This window comes from Dreissena polymorpha, chromosome 7 (assembly GCF_020536995.1).
Source record: "Dreissena polymorpha isolate Duluth1 chromosome 7, UMN_Dpol_1.0, whole genome shotgun sequence".
In the NCBI taxonomy this organism is placed as follows: domain Eukaryota; kingdom Metazoa; phylum Mollusca; class Bivalvia; order Myida; family Dreissenidae; genus Dreissena; species Dreissena polymorpha.
Window position 1 is genome coordinate 110614906 of NC_068361.1, and position 22734 is coordinate 110637639.

Below are 22734 nucleotides of genomic sequence, written 5' to 3' on the forward strand. Positions count from 1 at the left end.
TGGTCAAAACATTTATCCCAATAAAATTATGGCAGAGATTGAAACTGGGTCATATGAGCTCAAAAACTAGGTCACAAGGTCAAATATAAAAAAAATGTTAAATGTCACTTTTTTGGTCCAAAAGAATCTTCATGAATCAGCTTGCTTTTATTCAGAATAATCTACTTCCTTTTGCTTTCAGGTGAGCGCATTAGGGCCTGATGGCCCTCTTGTTTCATATTTGTTTACGTTTTATTGTGTAGATAGAGTTTCACATCAACAAGCCAATGCAATGTGTAATATCGATTTTGATATAAATCCATAAACTAAATAATCTAATAATCTTTCAGAATGATAAAGACCAAAAAGATTGAAACAATCGAAAATAATAGAAAAAAGCGTTTATTTGGTAAATCGCGCGACAAAAAAAAAGAGTTTACCTATAAAGTGGCCGTCTTAGTGTATTCTATATTTTTTGAACGTCGCTGATTTTTTGTTTTGTTATAATAAGCTCAACAATATAATAAATTATAATATATTATATTTTCATTTTCTTTCGTTCTTATCTAAACATGGTGTTTTTTTGTATAATTGCGAACATACACCGACATTTGGTGGTTAACGTTCAAAGAGACCCTGGCACATTTTGGGCGCCCGAGAAATTATATTAGGTTCTTATTCCTATATTTAAACAAAACATCACGTCGTTAAGAAACACCGTGTGCATTTCGGTGTTTTCCACGTTATATTTATAACCCCAATATACATATGGCTCTGTTTTAAATGTATTATTTATAAATCACATATTTGGTTCTAATTATGGCACAATTGGCTAGCATTTTGACCACCAAATTAACGGTTGCAATCGAACCGGGATCAACTGAGAAGCGAATATGATAACCGAATGCCATCACTGGTATGAATTCCTTCCGTCCGAGTTAACGGACGTAAGCGATGAAGCATAAATTCATTGTTGGACATTAAGCTTTAAATGGAAATATTGACGCTACATGAATTTCTTGCTATAACTATATTTCATCTAACCACTATTTGAATATATCTTGAACAAACAACTAACCAATTCAATAGTAATTAATTATTAAGAATAAAAACAACTAAAATGAAGATTATTTTCGTTACAAGGTGTCAGTGGATAGCCACTCACGTGCATACGCCTAGACGTACGTGATTTGCACATTTAATTATCCCCCGCCAGAGGCGGAGGGATATTGTTTTGGCGTTGTCCGTCCGGCCGTCCGGCACGCCAAATGGCATTGTACACCATCTGTTAATAACCGATTTATGGCCCTTTTTATCTTGAAAACATGCTTTTTACTATAGGCACTTTTGTGTCCGGAGCCATATCTTGGAAGTGCTTTGGCGGATTTCATTGAAACTTGGTATGAGTATATATATATATATATATATATATATATATATATATATATATATATATATATATATATATATATATATATATATATATGGATAAGACGATGATGCAAGCCAAATGGCATTGTACACCATCTGTTAATAAGGGAGTTATGGCCCTTTCTATCTTGAAAAAAATGCTTTTTACTATAGGCACTTTTGTGTCCGGAGCAATATCGTGGAAGTGCTTTGGCGGATTTCATTGACACTTGGTATGAGTATATATATATATATGGATAAAACGATGATGCACACCAAATGGCATTCCGGCTGTCCGTCCGTCACCTTTGTGTCCGGAACCATATCTGGGAAGTGCTTTGGCGGATTTCATTGAAACCTGGTATGAGTATATCTATGGATAAGACGATAATGCACGCCAAATGGCATTGTACACCATCTGTTAATAAAGGAGTTATGACCCTTTGTATCTTGAAAAAATGATTTTTACTATAGGCACTTTTGTGTCCGGAGCAATATCTTGGAAGTGCTTTTGCGGATTTAATTGAAACTTGGTATAAGTGTATATATGGATAAGACGATGATGCACGCCAAATGGCATTGTACACCATCTGTTAACAATGGAGTTATGGCCCTTTGTATCTTGAAAAAATGCTTTTTACTATAGGCACTTTTGTGTCCAGAGCCATATCTTGCAATTGCTTTGGCGGATTTAATTGAAACTTGGTATGAGTATATATATGGATAAGATGATGATGCACGCCAAATGGCATTGTGCACCATCTGTTAATAACGGAGTTATGGCCCTTTGTATCTTGAAAAAAATGCTTTTTATTATAGGCACTTTTGTGTCCGGAGCCATATCTTAGAAGTGCTTTTGCGGATTTCATTGAAACTTGGTATGAGTATATATATGGATAAGACGATGATGCACGCCAAATGGCATTGTACACCATATGTTGATAACGGAGTTATGGCCCTTTTTATCTTGAACAAAAAATGCTTTTTACAATAGGCACTTTTGTGTCCGGAGACATATCTTGGAAGTGCTTCGGCGGATTTCATTGAAACCTGGTATGAGTATATATATGGATAAGAGGATGATGCACGCCAAATGGCATTGTACACCATCTGTTAATAAGGGAGTAATGGCCCTTTGTTTCGTAGTATGTTCATCCGTCCGATTTGCACCCATCCTTAAACAAATTATATGTTGCGGGGGATATCAAATCTACGATTTTGCTTTTTAAATAGGAATTCACAACATAACATCATTACATCTATGGTTATCATTAGAAGCCGCGGACATAGGATGTCTTCATGTACATTCAATTCACCATGAGTTAATTACTATTAATGTTTCAAAGCCGTTAAATTGCGGTTCAACACATTCCAATATGTGTGATTTTTGTAGTATGTCAGTAGACTGAATGTGCATATGTTTTGGGAATGTCCCGTGATTCAAAATTTTTGGAATGGTGTAAAAGTGTATATCGAACACACTGCGAATTCGCCGTTTATCTCAAATTTTGATTATGAACATATAAGCTTCTGCAACGCTTTAGTTGGTCATTCAACAATGTCACATATTTTTAATTATATCATATTGTTGGCAAAGTTTTAAAGACAGACAGACAGACAGACAGACAGACAGACAGACAGAAAGTTTAATTGAGTCTCACTTTTGTAGATTCATGGTATATAAAACATGTAGCAAATTAAAACAAGTTCATGTATGAAAACCACTCTAATAGAGTTACGAGAGACTATAAAATGTATGAACCTACGTCATATAAGACGATATTATTAGAGAAAGGGATAGGTAAAATAATAAATAAAATATTTATCTACGTTTGTATGTACAACATATTCACAAATATATCTATACATATGAGTATAAAATATTAACAACAACATAATAATAAAATTCAATATACATTATTTATACATGTAGTTATGTGTTAATCTTAGTATTTCACGACAGGTTTTGGCACTATATTTTAACATATTTTCATCGGAGAGTAGGAATGAAATCTTATCAGGCACTGACAGTGAATTGAAATCATTATTGATGGATGCCGCTTTTAATTTAATTTCATTTCTCAATGTATTGTACAATGGACATTGCAGTAAAACACGGATTTCGTCTTCCACCATACAGTAAAAACAAGTTCGTTGTTCTTAAACAATTCCTTTGTAACGACCAGTTTCAATTTTTAAAGGTGCTACACCGCACCTGAACTTGGCTTAAGCACTCCTCTCATTTCTTGTTATAGTTCTATTCTTAACATAAGGCTCAGCTTTAAATGAACTTTTAAAAGTCTTATAAAGGCGTAATTTATTTCCACCTGTACTGTAACCGTTACCAGTAGCTGAATTAGTTTGATTTAACCATGTCTGATTTATCTTATTTGACATATTTGATTGGAACAAATCAATTATTCGTGTTAATTGCGATTTACTGACATATGTATTTATGTTTAAATCATTTTCAGTAAACGATTTAACGGTAATTTTAACAAAATGTGGCCAGCATTTATTGTGAGAAGAAATGGCTCTAAACATAAAATTGTTAAGTATATGGTGTCCATATTTGAGAGTCTAATCCAATGAGTGATAACGGCTTTCCAATGTTTTACTATTGATGGCGTCCATCCAATTTCCCCGTTCACAGCGGCATTTGGCGTGTACTTCCCGACCTCCAAAAAGAAGCGGGCAGCTCTATATTGGACTGCATTAATGCACGAGAACTCTCTGGTCCCCCATATTGCGGCTCCGTAGCTAATGGTAGGCCAGACACATGCCTCGTAGAGTTTTGAGAAAACTTCGTACGGTATCCCGCCCAATGCTTTAAACTTTGCGATGATAAGACCAAGGGCTCGTGTAGCTGACTGCGCTACATGTTTTGCCGTCACGTTATAGTCCAAAGTGTCAGTTAACATTTAGCCAAGATAACGGTAGCTTTCCACGCATTCTATAACGTCATCATTGCACTTGAAATAAAACTTCTTTTTTTGTTTGGAAGGGGGTCGAAAATGCATTATCTTCGATTTATCAGTATTAATTTTCATATTATTTATATCGCACCACTGTGATAATAAAGTTAATAGGTGTTGGAGATCTTCCTTATTCTCTGTGAGTAAAAACTTATTGTCTGCGTAAATCAAGTGACTTATAATTTTGCCGTAAATTTTCACGCCCATGTTTGATTGCTCGAATAGCTTGCTTATGTCGTTGAGGAAGAGGTTAAACAAAGTCGTTGAGACCAAACAGCCTTGTTTTAATCCCGATTTTACGTCAAACCATTCCGAAGTGTAATCATTTACCCGCACAGCACATTTAACGGATGCGTAAAGGGATTTCAGAGCATTTAAGAATTTACCGGTTAAGCCGTAATTATTTTCTAGCTTGGACCATAATTTATGTCGATTGATTCGATCATAAGCTTTAGAAAAGTCCACGTATACGACAAAAAAGATCTTTCTTGCTTTTCTTTCGCACATCAACACTATTTGTAAGAAAGGACAGCTGATCGATGGTACTTCTTTGTGGGCGAAATCCGTTTTGAGTGTCGGATAGAATATTATTAGTTTCTACCCATTTTGTAAGTCTATTGTTAAGCACAGAACAATACGCTTGTATATAGCTGATGTTACCGGTATTCCTCTGTAATTATTTGGATCTCTTTTGTCGGAATTACTACATTTAATAATTGGGGTAAAAGTCTGTAGTGCAATGTTGAAGGTACACTGCCATTGTCAAAACAAACATTGAACAGACTGTGTAAAAAGTATATCGTGAGCTTATTATTTAAAGTTTCCGCTGATATTCCGTCATATCCGGGGGCTTTGTTTTTATTTAGTGATTTAACTGCTTTCTCGATCTCTATTATGTCTATACCGTTATTTAGTGAATGTTGTCCAACAGCCAGTGGTGATCTAGCTTCGAATGTGCTATACGTTTCTGTCGTTGGTATGTTAGAAAGTGTTTCAAACGACTTTTTCCATTTATCAAGCACCTGTTGTGGTAAGGTTGATATTGTACCGTCCTCAAGAATAACTTCCATTGGAATTAATTTGTTTCGCACTTTTCCTATGCCGATATTTTCTATTTCTTTCCAGAAATCGTGTCTGTTTGTGTTGTTAAAAGCATTAAGCAGGTGTTGTTGTTCTTCATACCAATAGTTTCGTTTTCGTCTCTGTACCGATTTGTCAAACTGTTTACGTTTCTGAACGTATGCTGCTTTAAGTCTTTGTCTTTGAGAGTTATTTTTGCATTTTAGCCAAATTTTTTCACTTATGCGTAAATCGGACCACTCCGACGTCAATTCATTGTTCCATCAAGGTTTGCTAACTCGTCCTCTTTTCCCGTTTAAATTACTACGAGTAACCTCCCTTGGGTTAAAATGAGTATTCATTTCCGCAACCAAAACACTCAAAAACTCATTGTAAGACATGTCAATCGATTCCTGTCTATTTAGGATGGCTTCTAATTCAGTGATTTTTTTGTCTTAATTGTTCATATATAACGGCGTTATTCACAAATTCCTCTGGTATATTTCGTCCGTCGTATTTAATGTTGGTGCATTGGGTTGTATGTTCCTTTTCGATATTTCACTTGGTGTGTTTTCCTCCGCGCTTGTGAAAGTTATTGTAGGATAGAATGGTCTGGTATAGTTATACGTTCTAGTGTGCTTGTGTAGTCATTATTTATACAGTTTCTATCGTTCAGGATGATAAGATTTGCACTAAGGAGAACGTAAATGAATGCTTCACAATAGGGTGATGTTTGAAAGTCAATGATCTGTCTTTATGGTAGTTTGTCTACACCAGCGATAAAGTCCTCACTCGTGCCAACACGTATATTGAAATCACCGAAAATATTGATGATTGAGTTATGTTTATAAACGTATATATTTTCTAGTAACGAATCAAGATACTATGTTTATATCCAAACATCGCGTAGAGTTTGAAGGCGGCAGGTTGTGGTTTTATGAGTAAGTGCGAGCCATAAAATACCCCCGTTATCATCACTTAATCTGTTAACGGTAAATAAATTAAGAAGGGTGTTTCGTACTAGCACACCTACTCCTCCACTTCCCTTCGGGCGCGTCTATTTAAATGTCTTCTATTTTGCCCGTACCACGTATATCCGTCAATATTTAACACTTGTTCGTTTTTAAAATGTGTTTCTGCTATACCATTTATATCAAGGTTTCGGTGTGATATACAGCTTTTACGAATTTGGTAGTTATCGGTTGTTTCCACTGAATCAGTTCGGGTTCTAAAACCCGCATGACACCTAATAGTGGTTGTAGTTGTTATGGTTAAGGGGTTGGTAGCGGTTTCTGTAGTTACGACTTTCGTCGCCCTGGTGCTCCTGGTAACGATGGCTTTTTCCGGTCTGTGTATTCCAAGCACGCGTACTGTGTCGGTTACGTAGTGGCTGCGGATCGCGTGTATGTGTGTAGTCGTCGTTTGTGCGGTGTCCACCGGTCGTGGGTTGATGTCTACTTTATTGTCTTTTTAATCTGACGCCTATAGGTTGCGGACGCGTCCTATGAGAGTGGTTAACTTCCTGCCATTCGTTTCTGCTCTGGGTAGCACAAGCGTCAGATTTTTTAACTGAACGATTTAGAAATAAAAATAAGAACAGCATACCCAATATTAATCATTTAAATACATATCTTCAGAATAGGCTGAAAATTGAGGAGAAAATTGCTTTTAATAAAGATCAAATAGAAACTTTTACAACAATTTGCAACAGTGTTTAACATAAATCATTAAAATTGTAGTCTTATAATACATTTTTATGCTACGATATATTTGTCGAATTGTTTATAATTCTGTATAATTGCTACTTACTTGTGTAATACTTTCGACATATATGTTTGTGGTATTTTTTTCCATGTGTTTTTGTACTTCTATAACTACTTGCGTGTTATGTATTATATATTGTTTACTGGGATATATATATATATATATATATATATATATATATACCAATACATAGTGCCAGTTACGCGGTCTCTGTAGTTTTCAGACTGTACTTACGAGGTCAATATAAAAAACGGGGTCTATATACAACCCCGCAATCTAGGCTCCTTTAATTACTATGAGGGGGGTGTAGGGGAGGTAATGCAATCAAATCTCACAATAAGGTCTTAAATCGAAAACCACAATCAGGTCTGAAATTGAAATTGTATATACCTCGCAAATAAGTTCGCTATATATTTCCTTGTATAAGACGTTAAATAAATGACGTATTTATATACAATAATAATAGTAGGTACCCCTATATACCTTAATTCGTGTTTATATCGGATAAAAAAGGGTATGGAGATACATGTATTTAAAGTGGGAACCCCATAACCTATTTCTAAATCAGAGACCCCGTAACTGGCCATATGTGTGAATATATATATATATATATATATATTCACACATACCTTCACTTACGGGGTCACTGAATGAGACCATGGTGAGGGGCAGAGTCGGAAACCCGCAAATGTGTATATCGAAACCCACAAATGTGTATATCAAGTCTATAAAAATGCCCCTTTACAATAATATATAATTATATATAATGCCCCTTTACTTAGTATATATGTATAAATTGTAATGGGGGTCTCCAGAAGCCAACAAATATATAGATCTAGATATATATACATATGTTAACAGTATCTATAAAATCTCTTAATACGGTGTACTAGGACGGCATGGCGGACGATTGAAGGCCGGGTTCAAGCAATCCTATAGTCCACTTGTCTCCCATCACGAGTTAACTAAAACTCTGTATCGGAAATGTTATTGAAACACAAGAAATACGAGCCGCATCACATGATAAGATACCTTCGGACACTGCGACCTACATTGACCCAGACAACAGGGTCTGGCGGTGGCTAAAACAACATCTACTCTTTCACTTGACTTGCCAACCTAATCATTGACCCCACATGACACAAAATCGAACTTGGCTTACATATTGTCCAGACAAACATTCTGACCAAGTTTTATGACAATTGATGCAAGAATGTGACCACTAAAGTGTTAACAAGTTTTTTTTAATATAATATTAAACCTAGTGATCTACTTTTTCCCCAACCAAGCATGTCCCAAATTAAAACCGGACACATATTGAATTTTAAATACCAGAAACATAAATATCCATGTCTCTGTAAATACATTTATACCAAGTTTCATCTAGATTGATTCAAAAAGGTGGCTTCCGGAGTGTTAACAAGATTTTTCTAGGATTTGACCTGGTTTTCGACAAAAAGAAATAAAACACTTCAGTATATGTTAAATAGTTTTATTAAACGTTTTACAAACAGAAACACGAATACATAGTATGATACTTCCCACAACAGATTTCAGATTTTATTTAACCAAGGCATAAACTATGCATGTATAAAACATTTTAACAAGATGTGAACTAACAGAAATCATTGCAAAATGTTTAAATGAATAAACCTTTTAATTTCAATTTACTTAAAGAACATAGACTTGCCAGGACTAGAGATAATATTAATTCAAATTTTAAATAGTACAATATCAAACCATGCACTATTTTGAAGGAACAAGTTATTTAAATTGAGAAGCTAATTTAGACTAGAAATTTGTCCATAGGATTTTAACAAGTCACAGAAATGTTCAACACACATGTAACAGAACAACAGGTAGAAAGTATTTGCAGGATTTTATTTTTCAAGATATGTTATTTTACAGTTAGGCAATAGAAAAAAATATTTTAGATTCTCATCCACGCCCGCCCCTGTCCAAAACCACCTGCCCCCCCCAAAAAAACATTATTTGTAAAAAAATCAGAACATATACAGTTCCAGACACCACGGGTTTTAGACCATCCCTGATATGAAAAAAACATGGCTGATAATAATAAAGGTTTGGGGTAACGATGAATGCCTTTTTCTCAAAATTTTAAATAATTTTTACTACTGTTCTCCGGTTTTTCGTTAAAGAGACTCTCTCAGAGATCGAGATTTTAACTTTTTGTAAATAAATTGTCTTCTACCATAAACACGACAACATACATTTCTAAAGTAACACAGAACTAGATTATTGACAGCTTTCCAAACTTGCTCATATTTGTACAGAGAAGAAAATTAACATTTAAATCGCAGATATGTAAGACCGTTTAAACGGGTTTATTTTGTAAACAACGATCTTAACTTAGAATAAGAGGTGGTGTTTTTAGATACCATCGTCACGTGGGTCTTCGGAAACGTTTACTGAACATGTGCATGGTCGCATACATTATTTGCGTTAGACAAAAATGGGTCGAGCGATGACAAAAACAAATAGAGAAGACATTAATATTTATTGAATCTTGGTCAATTTGGTAAGGAAAATAAAAAATACTCGCATTTTCTACATCAAATGTTCAGAATTCCACCCAAACTAAGCGCACGATTATTTCCCTTTGCTACTATGTTGCTGTGTAGTGTTTATTTTTAGACGTCACGTGATAGCTTGGCGCGCGAAAAAGAATTCCTCAGTTTATTTATAAACCGGCTTTCCCAACGTTGAACAGACTGGCGCAAAGGCTCACTTCACACCAAGCAACAAAAACATGGGGTTTTAGTAACTTATAAGTAAGGAAAATGAAAGCGGTCTTTGGTATAGTGACGAGGAAGTTGAATATCAAATTTTTAACGTTTATTTACTCCCAAATTACACGTGTCTGAGAGAGTCCCTTTAATGAAAAATAACAAGAGGGCCCAAAGGGCCCTGGGTCGCTCACCTTAGGAAAAGGTCAAAGGTCACAATGGAGCCATTTACAGAGGACCACTAATGTTGTCCACCAAATACTGGTAGAGGACCTCTAGATGATGTTATACATGAAATTAATATGAAAGCTCTAGGACTTGTAGTTTCAGACAAGAAGATTTTTGAAAATTGCATTTAGAAAACCTATTTTTTTACCCCTTGACCTACTTATGCAACCAATCAGAACCATTTGAACAATTGTGGTAAGGGGACCGTTAATGTTGAGTTTGTTCAAATTCCCATTAACGGTTCAAGATAAGAAGTCATTTAAAGTTTTCCTTATATAATTCAATGTAAAATTGTGACCCCCGGTGCGGGGTCAATTTTAACCCTAGGGGCATAACTTAAACCAAATTTGGAAGAGGACTTCTAGAGGATGCTATATACCAAATATGAAAGCTCTGGGTCTTGTAGTTTCAGACAATAATTTTTGAAAGTTGCATTTTAAAAACCTTTTTTTTTTGACAATGTGTACTTATGCAACCAATCAGAACCATTTGAACAATTTTGGTAGAGGACTACCCAGGGACCATTTCTGTTGAGTTTGGTCAAAATCCCATTAGCAGTTCAAGTCATTTAAAGTTTTCCTTATATAATTCAATGTAAAATTGTGACCCCCAGGGCGGAGTCAATTTTGACCCCAGAGGAACAATTTGAACAACTTTGGTAGCGGACCTCTAGATAATGCTACATACCAAATATGAAAGCTCAGTATAAAACAGATTCTAGATTGGACATATTTACTTATATAATTATACAGTAGAATCACAATTGTGTGTGATGTAAACACATACATCTAACATAATTAATTTCTAAAGTAATATGAACTCAAGAACAAGTACCGGTAGAACTGTATTAACAAGCAACAAAACTTACAACAGATTTTAGGATATTACAACAATTATATTATGTCAAAGTAGCACTAGGTCACACTTTCACAATGTAGTTAAAAGAATTATGACTATAGCACAATACTAAGATTTACATGTAATTAAAAATCCATGACATGATTTATAATGAATAAATTATTCATAACAATTTTACAAAATAATACTAACTTGAAAAAGTACAGATGTATATTACGTATTCATTAACTTTTCCATTTTATAAGAGGATGAATTCTAAAATATTTATAAATATTTTTTTACGTGTAGATTTAAAGTGACTGAAACAGTACTGAAACTCATCACCTAAACAACTTCACAAAGTACATATTCTTTGGTTACGTTCTATGCCAAAATGGCGTAATAAATCAATAGGAAACCAACTACTCATTGTATGAAATTTACAAAGCCGTCTATACATAGAAACAGATAAAATATCAATATAGTTTTCAAAGCACCAATTTTTCTATCTGATAAGAGTTATATTGTTCTTATTTACAATAATCTGGCAGCCATTTTGATAGTTTACAATTACAGTGGGGGAAAATGTTAATAGCTTCTGTTATTTTTTAACTAAATATAAAAAATATTGTTAACAGCTCTGAGAGGGTATATTAACAAGATGGCCCGATGGCCCTTAGACACTCACCTGAACAATTAGTGTACTAGTTCATGTCAAAATATCCAATAATGTTCTAGCGACAACTGCCATCTCTTGCATCATAAAGAAATGATTTAATCAATTTTGTCAAGGATAACCCAAGGATCACTTCTGTAAACTTATTTGGCAAATTTGGCGTAGTGGTTTAAAAGAATATGCCACTTAAAGATTTTTTTTATTTTTAGTAATGATAGTCATCTTGTGCAACAAAAGCAGAACAAATAAAGCAATTTTAGTATAGGGTCACCCAATGATCATTCTTGTAAAGTTTTATCAAAATTGGCATAGTTTAGGCGATGTCATTTGAAGCAGGTTGACACACCACGGACAACGGACGTAAGGTGATCCTAAAAGCTTCGTGCTCAGGTGAGCTCAAAATGGTATCATTTTAACTGTTATTCATTTTGCATTTTAGATATAAATATATTTTACAATATAATATTGTCTACAGAAAATTATAAGCATAAAAGTTACACTATATGATTTTTTCCCATAATTTGACTGAAAAGAACATTGAACAATAAATGGTCTGTTTGTTTAACCTCATTTTTAGTTTTTAATTATGACATCTTAAGAATTTCAAGAGCTTTCCAATGAAATATGAACGATAGGTATATGACCAGAAATGATGAAATTAAAAGAAAATGAAATTTCTGTTTATATACATTTCATATAGAAATCTACTGATATTGCTGGACTATCAATATTGCCATCTCTGTGCATCTTGCATGTGCCCATGACATAAAATGGGAACTTTGTATACAGTAATACACGATTTGAAACTATGTAAGAACCAGAACAATGTATTATTGTTACATTACGGTAAAAATTCAATGTGCCTGATGATGTGCTGGGCACAAACCTTCTAAGAATCAATGGCAGATAAAATTCTTTGGGCATGACCAGCATTTGCCTGGATCAGCTTGGGTGCAAGATGTCTCATGGATTATGCTATTCAATGACACACAACACATCAGATAGTAATACATTGTAACACAATTTGGCTGCAATATTATCTGCATTTTTATCTTGTAATTGCAAACATAGATATATGAACCTTCTAACATTCATATGTATAATACTAATACTGACCAGACCATGTCCAAAATGGAATGAAGATACCAATCTTAAAGATCATTAATTAATAATAAAAAAGAGTAAAACAATGAATGTCCACAGTAGCACAGCTTTACTTTTTTTCTCAAAAATATGTAAAACTTGTAAAATGTGATAGAACTGTTGAACTAAATAAAATGTGAAAGTTGTAGAGGACTAATTGTAGTTACCTTGAACAAATTTTTTTTTTGATGAAACAAGAGTCGTAATGCCCCAATGCTTGTCTTTTTTTTGAAGGTCACCAAGAAGGTCACACTCAATGAAATATTCTCTATGAGATACACATACATGCCAAATATCAAGTTGCTATCTTCAATATTGCAAAAGTTATGGCCAATGTTAAAGTTTGTGCAAACAAACCAACAGACAGGGCAAAAACAATATGTCCCCCAGCATAGACTGGGGACATAAAAAACAGGCAACCAAGAAAAAAGGCATACCAACAAAATTATTAATGGGGATATTTCTAAAATTATGCAATCTAAAGTTATGATTCTTGTGGGCTGCACTTCTATACACCACAACCTACGTTATTCCAAGTTTGATGTTAATTGGCCTTATAGTTATGAAGTTATGACTCAGAAAAGAAAATTTAAAATGTGGTATAATTCTGAAATTAAGCAAGCTAGAGTTATGGTTCTCGTGCACTGCACTTCTTCTCAATGAAATCAATCCATATATGAATTTTCATGTGAAAAGCTCTTATACTTTAAGAGTTATACTCAGAGATCTGGAAGCCGCCCACCCATGGGTGATCACATAATATGTCCGTTTTTTCAAACGGGCGTTAACAAAACTTAGTCAGATACCTGTCAAACAGGCTACAACAGTAGATAGCAGACCATTTATTTGGTCAAGGGACATCTACTGACCGACTACAATATCAAAAATAAAATAACCTGAGGTATATACAAAACTTAGTCAGATACCTGTCAAACAGGCTACAACAGTAGATAGCGGACCATTTATTTGGTCAAGGGACATCTACTGACCGACTACAATATCAAAAATAAAACAAAATATAACAAAATAAGCCGTGCAGGAACATATAATTTTACTACATCCATTTAAGGAATATACACAAATTTAAAGTGTCCACTGTGACCTTGACCTATAAACTGGGGGACAAACATTCATCTTATTCGTGCTCAAAGTAGTAAAAAATGGATATACAGGTTTAATAGAAAAGGACAAAGAACTTAAGTCAGATACCTGTTCAACAGGCTACAAAAGTAGATAGCGGACCATTTATTTGGTCAAGGGACATCTACGGACTGACTACATTATCAGAAATAAAATTAAATAATTTTTGCTATATTTTTCTTTCAAAGGCTGTTTCACATAAAAAATTGGGCATTTTTGTAAGAAAAGCAGTGCGACAAAATAAATAAAAATCCTCTATTTCCAATAAACATTGTTTCAAAATACAATACCAAGTTTTAAAACACAAATCCATACATGCCCTGGGGTACTTAATAATTAATTAACTAGTAACTCAACAACTAAATGCAGTTGTTGCCCCAGACATTACAGTCAAACAACTTACAGACATTAATAGTCACACAACTTATGGACATGACAGTCACTTAAATAATTAACATTTAAGTCACACAACTTACGGACATTACCGTTACTTAGAATAGATTATTAACATTAAAGTCACACAATTTATGGACATGACAGTCACTTAGGTTATGAACAATTAAGTCACACAACTTACGGACATTACAGTCACACAACTTATGGACATTACAGTCACACAACTTATGGACATTACCGTTACTTAGAATAGATTATTAACATTAAGTCACACAATTTATGACATTACAGTCACTTAGGTTATGGATGTTAAAGTCACACAAGTTATGGACATGCCAGTTACTTAGTTTAATAAAATTACAGTCACACAATTTATGGACATGACAGTCACTTAGGTTATGAACAAATAAGTCACACAACTTATGGACATTACAGTCACACAACTTACGGACATTACTGTTACTTAGAATAGATTTTTAACATTAAAATCACACAACAATTTATGGACATGACAGTCACTTAGGTTATGAACAATTAAGTCACACAACTTACGGACATTACAGTCAGACAACTTATGGACATTACTGTTACTTAGAATAGATTATTAACATTAAAGTCACACAATTTATGGACATGACAGTCACTTAGGTTATGAACAATTAAGTCACACAACTTACGGACATTACCGTTACTTAGAATATGTCACTTAGGTTATGGACATCAAAGTTACACCAGTTATGGACATAAAAATTGCTCACATTTAGAAATTTGTTAATTTTAAAGTCACATACATTATAAACAATAAATGCCAACAGGCTGTGGATATTATGGTATAATGTTATAAAAGACGCCTTGATAATAGGGATAAAAGATACACTAGTGATGGAGTTCAGATACACAAATCATGCCTATTATAGTATTAATGACACAGAAAGTTCTGTAATTAAATTTGAAGTATTTGAGTTTGTAGAAGAACTTGACCTTTGACCTAGATGGGTGACATTGAAGTTACCAATTCACTATTTCAAACGTTCAGCTGTATGAGATGCATTACATATGAGATATTAAGTATGTGAAAGAAGTTCTAACGAAGTTATAGTGTATATTTAATGAGCGCTTTTAAACCGTATATTTGACCTTTGACCTTTCATCACTCAAAATGTGCAGCTCCATGAGATACACATGCATGCCAAATATCAAGTTGATATCTTCAATATTGCAAAAGTTATGGCAAACAAGCCAACAAACAAACAAACCACAGACAGGGCAAAACATGTCCCCCAGTATAAATTCAAATAATTTGAAAAAAAAAAAAAAAAAAAAAAAATGAATAAAAAAAAACTGTCTTCTTTTATATCATTTTTGTTTACATTTTGAGCATTTTTTTATCAGTAATATAAATGTGTCAACTCTTAATCTATTTCAATCAATCCTCCCTGGTTAAGTGGAACAGTGCTTGACTGCAGAACCATAGGTTCAGCTATAAGAAAGAATCAAACGATTTGTCACTTTAAATGAATATTATACAATAAATTATATTTTTTAAAGAAAAAAAGCTGCCTGCTTTTATATCATGTTTGTTTACATTTTGAGCATTTTTTTTATCAGTAATATAAATGTGTTAACTCTTAATCTATTTCAATCAATCCTCTATGGCTAAGTGGAACAGTGCTTGACTGCAGAACCATAGGTTCAGCTATAAGAAAGAATCAAACGATTTGTCACTTTAAATGAATATTATACAATAAATTATATTTAAGCAATTGAAAAATTTGGTAAATAACATCAAAAACTTAACTTATTCGGTTGTTGTCAACAACACTAACCCATTTTTCTCTATATATAAAGTTTAAATTATCTTGAATTTTTTGGTATGAAAAAATTCGTTAAAGGATTATTGTTTTTTAAGCATTATTGCGTGTTTTGTATGTTATCATAAATAGTGTAATTTCTGATAGGTCTACCTTTCACAATAAGTTTATAATTTCCAATATGTCTCAATATCAAATGACAATACATAAACAGTAAAATTAAGTGCACACTAAAATGTTATAGAAATTAAAAGCATAAAAAAAATGTGTAACAAATCTGGATATAAGCTAGTCCATATGGCTGTTTTTCTTAAGCCTTCTATCCTTCAAGTGGCTTGTATTTCAAATTTGAAACTAAAAATGTTTCACTGACACGGATGGGCATAAAAACACAGTAAATGTTGATACCCTATGAATGGAAACAATGGATAACAGACATTTTTCGTTTGTCTTTGTTCAAGTTGCTGATCTTCTTAATAATGAGATGTGCTTTTCTCATCCAAAGAATGCCGTTGTTCTTCCTGCTTTTGCCATGGCCAACTGTACTTCTTTGTTTCTAGGTGTTATGCCAGAATCCAAATAAGTCTTAAAATACTCCTTTATTTCAGCAACTTCGTCTACACTCCATTTTTGTCTTGTGTTGGTTTTGACCAAAATATATTATTTGAATAATTCATAGGTGCCATCTACTGGTCACAGCCAACTACACTATGTTTCTTTAACTTAGGCCCAACTCTTTCACAGTGTTTGAACATACAAGGTCACTTTGACCTTTGACCTAGTCACCTAAAAAACAATAGAGGTCAACAAAAAAACAAACCTTCCTATTAAGTTTCACAAAGCTTGGCCCAACGGTTCTCCAGTTATTGATTGGAAAAGCAATTTCCTCCAAAGGTCACTGCGAAAACTAAACAGTGAAAGTCATTTATAATTTCAAAAACACATGTCTTTGCAAAGTCCAATTCACTCATCAATTTCGGCATTCTGACACAAGAAATGTTCATGATCATACAACTGTAAACCAATGGCTTTATTTTTTTTAAATTACCCTTATCTAGCAGTGGTTGAATTCAGTTCATATTTTTTTGTATTTTCCTAATTTGATGTTGTTTATTTTTGTCCGAATAACAGCTTCTGATCTGTCTTGCAACACAGGATAACACTTCTGTGCTTTCCTGATCTCCATTGTTGAAACGTTTTTCTGCATTTTTATCTGAATGTCAAAGGCTTCCCGTAGAGCACTCTCCTCCTCTTTCGACCATCGTTTTTTGATCCTGAAATATTAAAAGAAATGCAAATTCTTATATCTACTTAAGGCGTCTAACTATATTTGAAGGCTATAAAATGCATTTTTTTGTTTTTAAATTATATTAAAAGACAACTTTGTTATCTGCATATTGATACCATTTTTATGCAGATATGATAAGTAGATATTGTATAAAGCGCCGTTTGTTTCAACGCATCGCACGTTTCTACTTTTGTTTTCGCCGCGCTGCCATATTGGGAATCGCAGTCACTCAGTAAGAGGGGCGCCTACGGGTAATCAGCGCATTGATACAGTTGTGCGATTTATTGCCCCTTATTAAACAGATTAACGGCTATGAGAAAGAATACTGTTTGTGATTAAGCCTCTGTCATTCATTCATTTAACTGCAGTTATGGGAAACAAACGAAACAAACAGGCAATTACGAAATTTGATGAGACAGTGAAAGATAATTTGAAAGAAATATGCCGTGGATCTTGGTTTACGGGACCCGTGTATGATGATACGGGGAGTATCTGCATAATATATAAGTTATTTCTAAATTACCAACCAATTTAGAGCATCAAACAACATGTTCCACAATTTGCTCACCCATCGGAGAAACCGTTTAACATGTGAAAATTAATGTCTTTGACATGAAGCGTGACTATGTCATTTAAAGATCGCAATTATCATCGGTTACTTTGACAGTGGCCAACATAAGAAAGGTGCATTTTAGGTACATGTTGTATTGTTTGAGAAAGGTGTTGAGAATAATTATATTGCGTTAATTATGTAACCGTAACAACCCATTGAAAACCATCAACACATTAAAAACAATATTAACCACGCATGGAATAATGTTCAAATGCACTGCACTAAAATGCATATTATTCTTTTGTATGGAAAGGGGTATGTAATAGGGCATATTAAAATTCCTTTTCAATTCAATTGGCGAGGATATTTACAATATCAATGTTGAGTAACGAGATAGTATTATATTATACTATACGGTAAAATTCTACTTTAATAATATATAATTATTTTTAAAAGAAATTTCAGTATATTGAAAAAAAAATATTATTAAAAGAATGATTATGAACTTGCCTTTATTCAAAGTATCTTATATGTTATTTAGATCATTTATTTCATGTATTATTTAAAATACGACTTGAAAATAATTTTAATAACAGAACATATATTTTATATTCACTTATTTTAAGACATTTCGTGTATCTTAATTATCACAAATGTTTAAAAGAACATTAATTAATGTAATTTCATGAAACTAAAAATCAAAGTCATGAAGGGCCGGAATAGCAGCTCTAAGAGCTGTATGTTATTGTGAAAGGATTTACAAACATGTTTACCGAGTGAGAAATGAGGAATGTTTCTAGATGTGTGACCATGTTATTTTCACAATGCTGAAGGAGACTGTCATAGGCGTTGGTGAGCATGTTACCCTTGTAGGTTTGGAAGAGGTGTAGGTTGGATATTTAATGTGACAGTGTTATACACAATGGCGACAATAACACAGGCATTGTATACAACACATTTATGACAAGAATCATTTTGTTTAGTAAAAATAATGAGCTGTTATTGCTGCATGTGACAAGCCTAATTACAACATTTGTTGATTATTTTGTTGGACGGAGTCTATGAATTGGTTTATGTGATGATTGTCGAAAGATCTGCAACTTGATTAGCCGATAGATATGGATTATTGCCCTGATAACTTGTCTGATAGGGTTTTAGATCTTTGTGGGCGTGATTTTAGAGAACTGATTTTCCAATCGTTGGAGTTTTGAATTGGGATAGTTTTGTTATTTGTTATCTGATTTTCAGGCGGTTTTCGACACATCAAAATCTATCCCCCGGGGAGGGAACCGTGTCACAGAATTTTTATTGTCCAATTTAAAAGAAAGTTGTGTTATTTGAAGTAATAGAGGGTAATAAAAATAGCAAAAAAAATGGTTATTTCTCAATATCTTTGAAACGCATTCGGATATCAAAATTTTGCAACACGGTTCCCTCCATATTGATATTATTTACAATACAAAGTTTGTTTGAATGAAATTGAAACACAATTGTAAATTTTATCGCAAATCAAAAACTTTGGAATGTGAACAATTTTCTTTTCATAATTATGACACGCAAATGCAAACATTAAAAATATAAACCTTAATGACATTTTAAAACAGTACTTTATCGATGTATATGCTTTAAACATAATTAAAATATTCAGAAGTGTGAAAAATCTATAATAGGCTTCAAATATAGTTAGACTCCTTAAGTTTAACACTGCAAAAATAGAGGGCCCAGATGGAATATTTCCTTCTATACATATAAAGGTGGACCACATAAATATATACATATAAAGGGTGTGGCCAATATGACCCCAGTGGCATAATATGAGCAGACTTCAAACCTCTAGTTAAAATAGAGGCCAAACTCTGTACAGGTTACTTCATATTACACCGTTATGAACTTTTCAGCTCTAATACATGATGTAATATGCATCAAAAAGTCATTATTGACCAAGGCGATAGCCGAGAAGTCTTTAAACTAATATTAATAATAAACTAAGTGAATCCTAGTGTTTCCCAATACAACCCTATGAAACTTAGCAACACTGGAGTAGTGCCAATTATGACCCCAGGCCATAATTTGAACAATATTGGTAGAGAACCATAATACCATGCTACATACATAATATCAATGCTCTAACTCTTGTGATTCTGACAGGATTTTTAATTTTTTTACATGATGTCACAATTCAACAGCCTCCTGTTCAAGTAAACTGGTATCAGGATTGTGTCAACCATCTCTCCAGTTCACTGACATAAGGATGTTGTAAAAAGTGGTAAATGCCATCACAATTCCACAGCAACCTCTTCAAGTACACTGATATGAGAGTGCTATTTACTATCACAACTGTCAAACAAAGGCCATAGTTCAATAACTATTCCAACTAGAGTAATCAAACTTGATTATGGCAGTAGATGTGATAGTGGAGCAGACACATGTGAAGTTTCAAGCTAATACATTTGACGTTTTTGTGATATTCATGATAAAGTGTTTGCATGCTAAACATTAACCAAGGTGTCATGCCTGGGCGAGTACAATAGCTCAGACTATTCTTCTGATAATCAGGTTTATTAGAATGACCTAGCTGAGGCTAATACCTACAGCCTTCACATCAGAGGAAACTGTATTTTAACTCAACCAACCTGGGCTGATTTTAGTTTCATTAAAGAGAAACTTCAGTTTTTAGTCAGTCAGGACACAACACTTTTACAGCTACAAAAGTATTCATATAAAATAAATACCTGTACATGCATGAGGCTTCTGTACAGCTTCTGTTTCAACTTCAGGAACATCCTCATAGCTGTTGTCTGGTTCAGACAATTCTTCAAATGACCCTGCTTTGTAAGGTTCAGGTTCAGGTTCAGGCAATTCTGCAAGAAAGGATGTGTTGCTCTGCTGAGAGTGTGTGTGGCAACTTTTAGCATTATTTCCGTCATATCATGGCGGTCAGTTAACCTACTCACCATTCCTGGGCATACTTAGGGCTCTGGCCTAAGTTGGTAACTAAGCTCAACCTACACCAGACTGACCACTACCCTACATAAATCAGAAGTAGTGGAAGAATAACAAGAGCCAGATGGAAACAACTGCACTCTTGACTATTCGAAAAGTCAGAAATGAAGCAAAGTAAACATATTATGCTCATTTTAAATGCGACATTATTTCAACTGGGGAGTGAGTCAGGAATTCGATCTAAACCTTTCCCACCAACAAGAGGGCCATGATGGCCCTGAATCGCTCACCTGCGTATCAGTTGCCTCTGTAGAGGGTCCATAAATTTTGCAGCACCATATCAGAAATAAATGCAAACAGAAACCTAGCGCAACTGTTTAATAAGTGTAGTGTAGTCTATTTTAGCAACAGAGAACTTGACCTTAACACAGACAACAAGGTAGCAATCCAAAGTTGTGTCTTAATATTAGCTACCCACACACCAAGTTTGGTGTCAATGGTCACAGCTTACTCAAGTTATTAAATGGAAACTGAATTTCATTTTTAGCAACCTGAGTGACCTTGATCACAGACACCTAGGTAGGAATCCCAAACTGCCTCTTGATATAAGCTACCTATATACGAAGTTTGGCGTCAATAGGCCAAAGCAAACTCAAGTTATTAGGTGGAAATTGAATTTCATTTTAGCAACAGTGACCTTAATCACAGACATCTGGGTAACAATCCCAAGCTGCCTCTTGATATAAGTTACCCATACTTTAAGTTTGGAGTCAAAAGGCCAAAGCAAATTCAATTTATTGAGCTGCAACTGAATTTCTGTTTTTAACAACAGTGACCTTGACCTTGATACTATGGTCATGATTTGAACAACTACTGTAGACATCAGTGCCAGGATGCTTCAGGACAAATTTGGTTAAAATCTATCTAGTGGTTTGAGAGGAAATGTTGTTTAAAGCAAATTGTTGAGGGACGATGGATGCCGGACGAAGAGCGGTCACAATAGCTCACCATGAGCCTAAGGCTCAGTGAGCTAAAAAAAATTACTGCATGTATAGAGTAAGGGGTAAACTGACAGTTTAAGGTTTAAAAAATACTTGTTGTTTAACAAAATCTTAAAACTTTTGCACAGTTGAGCTTAAGTTTTAACCAGCACAGATACTGTGAATATCCTTATTCCTATATTAGCTAACAACTTACCATCAAGGCTGACCGACGAAAGGTCGCGACCATTAAACCCCTGTAGTTTACCATCTTCTAAAGCTAGAAGAGCCCTTGCAACTTTTGTTCGTTCAAGCACTGACGTCTGCATTCTGTACACGTCAGTATGTATGGCAACAGAGTGTCCCATGTGATCAGCAATTAACTTCAGCTCATCATCTCTCATATCCATTATCTGTAAAATATGATAACCTATCAATTAAGAGTGCCATGGCCATGCCATAATCTATGGCATGTGATCTTAGACTGGTCAGACATCAGATAGTTACAGAGTTTGTTCCCTACCCAATATGGGATATATGGTTAAACTGTTCTGTGGAATAATTCTATGGAGCTTGCTGGCTTTATCAAGTCTTTTAGGCTTGGTCATGCTGATCATCAAATATTAACATGTAATACTTAAAAACAGGAATTATGCTGTAGAAAAAATAGGGTTGGTATTTCAGCAATTTATTTAAGATGGCCCCTTGTTCACAAAGAAATTGCAAATCTGGATCAGGATAAAGATTTTTTTACTGTGAATTTCTTCCAAACCAATGTTTTAAAACAGGAATGACTCCAAATGAG

General features: G+C 34.1%; 1 protein-coding gene across 1 annotated transcript; it reads right to left on the reverse strand.

The window, feature by feature from the left end:
- Nucleotides 1–17374: 17374 nt before the first annotated feature.
- Nucleotides 17375–22734, reverse strand: LOC127840030 (uncharacterized). The gene is made up of 3 exons (XM_052368418.1): nucleotides 22147–22734; nucleotides 20739–20867; nucleotides 17375–17439 (listed from the first exon to the last, which is right to left on the reverse strand). The coding sequence occupies exons 1-3, from the start codon at nucleotides 22337–22339 to the stop codon at nucleotides 17375–17377; spliced, it is 387 nt and encodes a 128-aa protein (XP_052224378.1). The 5' UTR covers nucleotides 22340–22734.